Raw genomic sequence first — 4,432 nt, 5'->3', positions numbered from 1 at the left:
TAGGCGCCCACACCTATGTATATAGTTAAATCCCCGGGGCATGCCGGCGCATGGGCCGTGGCATGACAGAGGTGATGGAACGATGTGAGGGCATAACGATATATATATATGAAGCTGTTGAACATAGGAGTGATTGATATAAGACTATTCACTGGCCCTGTGAAGATATGGGGTCCAGTGAGGTTATATACACTGCGTGGTTCTGGGTGCTGAGTTAGCCCTGTATCTTCATACCAGTGGGTCATAGAATGAACGTTGTTTTGTATTAAAACTAACTAGCCGAGCAACAACTAAATAAGATTGGGGAGCACGTGATCTAGGGTAGCCGTAGTATCCCACCTACAATCGGTTCCAGAGACCCCCTTAATCTTGAACCTCTCTGCATGCCTTACTATATAGGCTCCAACACGTGTAGCTATATGAGGATTTGGGCCTCACACTGTTATATTTCTACACTGCATAGTGCTAATCTAGATACCTCAAAGATTAAGAACAACTAGGTAGAGGGTGAGGAGAGCTTATCATCAAGTTGTTGATAGATCGAATCGCACAAGGTATAATACTATAGAATGAAATAGTAATAATCGTCAGATTTTCTATCATAGAGTATTAAATAAAATGAAGTACAGAACAGTATCATCACCATGGAGGCCAAGAGAATTAATTCTCCAACCGAAAGTGCAACAGGTTCAGCGTTTTAGTTGCTTTATAATGGCTGTGTATGTCTCCACTACCCTCTTCTCCTTGGGACCTAGATGGATCTTTTCGAAATTTGGTGGCAGGATCTTATTTGCTCTGAAAGTATACCATCAGCATCATATTAAGTGAGAAGGAAAGTAGAGAAGAGAAGCAGTTTATCATACATACTTTTCATAGCGCACCTTCATGTTTCGGATCTTGTCCTTCAGATCAACATTACTACGGTCCTGTAGAACTGCACCATCTGAATGTTCCTTATCCATCAGCTGCAGGATCCTCCATTTTGGCCCATACTCGACAAATAGCTGGAGAAGACGTCTCTCCTCCTCCTCAGACCACATGCGTCGGGGCGGCAGTGGGCTACCATCACGGCGAGTGGTGGCTGGCCTCCGCAGCTGGGTTGCCCTGGGGGGAAGAGATGGTGGAGGTGCTGGTGATGAGTGCAGCTGCTCTGAGGATAAGAGCGGGTCAACACTCTGCTGATGAGACGGCAAATCCAATGAATGTGAGGGTTCTGATGATGATGATGATGCTGACTGCATAGAGATATGGTGATCTTTATCCTTGAGGGGTAATGGCTGTTCTGGGGCGTGGTCATCTTCACTATAGAATGACTCGGAGTAGGGCTGGAATAATAATGAAGAAGAACCATCCTCATCATTTAAAGATCCAGTGGGATTGGAGAATGCCGTCTGCTGTCTATGGCCCTGCCTATGGCCCTGCCTATGGCCCTGTCTAGTCCACTGGGGAGTATCCCTATTGACTCTGACTGACTCTGGAGGAGCCCGGCCATGATGCCTCCATGATCTTTTGATCTTTGAAGAGTCATCTTCAATCAAGGAGTTCAAGGGTCGCTCTCGCTTCCGTGATCCAGCATGGTGTTGCATTTCTACATGGTGGCTTTGACATTCAGATAGCCTCATCGATCCAGGGTGTTTATTTTGATAACTTAGAGCCATAGGTTGAGTCTGCCTGTGTGATGCTGTCTGTTCAGATGAATGCTCACTGTGTTCTACTTCTAGATACACTGGGCTTCTATCCCGACGCTTCCGACTGAGATGTTGACGCGAATGCTTCACCTGTCTCGATATAGGGATCCCGGTAGGTCTTGGCAGTTCATGACTGGAATCCGACCTCTCATCATCTCTTCCTCCACTGTGGAGCCTTCTTCCCACCGGCAACCGATGCAAACGACCCGGCCTTGTTGGTGATATAATACTTGATGGATGATTGGATCTTCTCAATGCTGTCCTCTGATCAGCAGAGTGGACAGTGGATGTGACCAAACCCTTTCCAATCTGATCTGTCTTCCATAACTGTCTTCGTGTATGGGAGGATTGTTTCTGAGGTGCTGGGACCGTGGCTCTCTCCCGATGGGGGTGGTTGGATCGTCTTGATCTTGGCTGAGAGTCTGGAATCTCCTCCACCCATTTATGGACATCTTCATGCCCACGAACCATGCTAAAATGTAATGAAGATGCTAATGAAGATGAGGTAGTCTTGTTCAGCTGATCTGATCAGTGTGGTATGGAAAGAATGATAAAAGCAAGCAGCTATCCCAGGAGAAAAGGCTTTTCCACCGGCCAGCGGTCACCAGACAGCCACTGGTCAATATCATGTTATTTCAATCTCAATCTTATTTATCCTTCATCACTTGAACCCCTGACGATCAACCCAATATAGGGTTGGAGTTGAAAGAAACTTCACTAACAGTCAACCTTGATGGCTTGGCAACAGCTATGATTTGCTCTCAAAGCAAAGACCAGACCGGCCTAATAGGATGATAGAGCCTCTGATTGGTTGAACCTCTCTTGATTCATAAAAAAAGAATGATATATCCAGCCACGGAGCACCTGCCGTTCGCCATTCAGCTTACCATTTTACAATAGACACAATAGAAATATATGAGGAACTGCCAGCATGCAACAATCTAAAATCCATCCACCATCTGCCTCTGTTAGTTCCAACGGAATTTCATCATGTCATTATGTCGTGGTCGTCCTCACATCTATGCCAACCAGGGGGCTCAGCAGGAGGCTCGACGTAAGCGCAGACGCACTCAGTATCAGCTCAAACGGGATCTCCAGGAAGGTCAGATCCTGCAGCGATATTATCATCAGTTCAGTAAGACTCTTCCCTGCCAGCACCAAACATGTGGAGAGCTGATCAAGCTACCATTCTATCCCAGTTGACCAGAATCCTTGGGAACAGCCTTTGGATGTGTCCCCACCATTGCTCCAGCAGAGGACCGATGTCTCTGTGGTTCAAAAGCAGGCTCTCCCCATGCAGAATGAACCTGGGAACAATGAACCTGGAAACTCTTCATCTTTCTCACCCTCATCACCTGGTGGCCTCCACCCGCCCCCTCAGTCTCCCACACCAGCATCCACGGTGAGCCATTACGCCCTTGCAGATGATAACAGGTGGTTCGATATGGATGGTCCATCTGCAGATGTGGATTCATTTGATGATGTGGAAGATAGAAGCCAATCCAGCTACAGGATGACCCCAGAGGCCATCCATCATGTAGAGCACAGGAGATCAAGCACAGCTCCTCTCTCACCAACTGCTGAGGCCTTATCACCCCTCTCATCACCACCCTCTGCGGCGGCACCACCACCCCAGGCTCCAGTGTCCATTCTTGCCCAAGGGCTTGCCGAGCAGCTGCAGCAGCACCATGGCTGTCTGGGGGACAGCCACTGGGAGTATCCCTTCGACATGCGGCCTGTTGACCATCCATCCCCGCCTGGGACCCCCTTCCCCTCCAAGGCGACACCATCCCGGCCCATCCACTCTGTGCGCCTGAGTGAGATCATCCAGTGGGCCTGCCCGGATATCCTGTCGCGGCCACAGATAGCTCAATTTGGGGAGCCCTGGGATGAACAGCTCCCCCCACTGCAGAGGCAGAAGATCTTCAGTGGGCTGGATGTCAGGGATGACTCCACCCCTCCAGAACCACCCACCGTGGACATCGCCTCGGAGGACGTCCCCGACGGGCCACTGATGCCATCCATGGATATCGACAGCGTGGGGGGATTCGCCTCCAGCCTCGCTGTGGCCCGGGCGGGCATTCACTGGCTGGCAGCTAGGCCCCCTGTGTCCTCCCTCCAGGCAGGGCTGCATCTCTCTCCAATCCCCGTGACATGGGAGCCCTCGTCAGAGGCCTCATGCCCCCGGCGCAGCCAGAGACCGATCCACCAGATCCCACATCTTCCCCCGGGCCGGCTGGGTGGGTTCGAGGATCTAGAGCTCTACGCCCTGTTTCCCAAACTACATGACCCCGAGCGCCAGCACTTCATCATCCGCGAGGATGAGTACCGGCTGTGGACCGATCAGATTGTTCTTCCTGCCCTCCATGAGTGCTACTCTACCGCCCTGCTGGGCCACATCCCCTCCAGCACCGATCACATAAGGCTCAATGCCACCGCGCGATGGGTTGAGGGCCGTGTGAGTCACAGCAGCAGTGCACCTCGCGTCCAGCTTTTTCGGCACTTTCTCCCCCCAGAGGGTCTGGCCCCACTATGGCAGGCCATCCAGACGCGTATCCAACAACCTACACTGCTTCAGTTCCAGGGTGTAATGGTCTTCCTGACCGCCGACAATCTGAATCTGGTTATCCCCACTGGTGCATGGATGGCTATGTTCAAAAAGTATCTCCTCCTATGGGAGCTTGCACCGGATCCCTTCTTTATGGAGGAGGAGTTCATCGTCCTTGCCACAGGAGATCTGCCCC

At 50.8% G+C, this 4,432-nt stretch overlaps 2 protein-coding genes across 2 annotated transcripts; one reads left to right on the top strand and one right to left on the bottom strand.

Moving 5' to 3' along the window:
* Positions 1 to 689: 689 nt before the first annotated feature.
* Positions 690 to 2,159, bottom strand: HCAG_09176 (predicted protein; the record flags this gene model as incomplete). Its single annotated transcript, XM_001535864.1, has 2 exons — positions 690 to 795; positions 868 to 2,159. The coding sequence occupies 2 exons, from the start codon at positions 2,157 to 2,159 to the stop codon at positions 690 to 692; spliced, it is 1,398 nt and encodes a 465-aa protein (XP_001535914.1).
* Positions 2,160 to 2,678: 519 nt separating this feature from the next.
* HCAG_09175 (predicted protein) lies at positions 2,679 to 4,279 on the top strand (the record flags this gene model as incomplete). Its single annotated transcript, XM_001535863.1, has 3 exons — positions 2,679 to 2,823; positions 2,888 to 3,928; positions 4,158 to 4,279. The coding sequence occupies 3 exons, from the start codon at positions 2,679 to 2,681 to the stop codon at positions 4,277 to 4,279; spliced, it is 1,308 nt and encodes a 435-aa protein (XP_001535913.1).
* Between the last annotated feature and the right edge of the window lie 153 nt (positions 4,280 to 4,432).

The sequence above is a fragment of the Histoplasma capsulatum genome, genomic scaffold (assembly GCF_000149585.1).
Source record: "Histoplasma capsulatum NAm1 scaffold_34 genomic scaffold, whole genome shotgun sequence".
Lineage (NCBI taxonomy): Eukaryota > Fungi > Ascomycota > Eurotiomycetes > Onygenales > Ajellomycetaceae > Histoplasma > Histoplasma mississippiense.
Note: the sequence above shows the minus strand (reverse complement) of the source record. Positions and strands in the feature narration are given on the sequence as shown.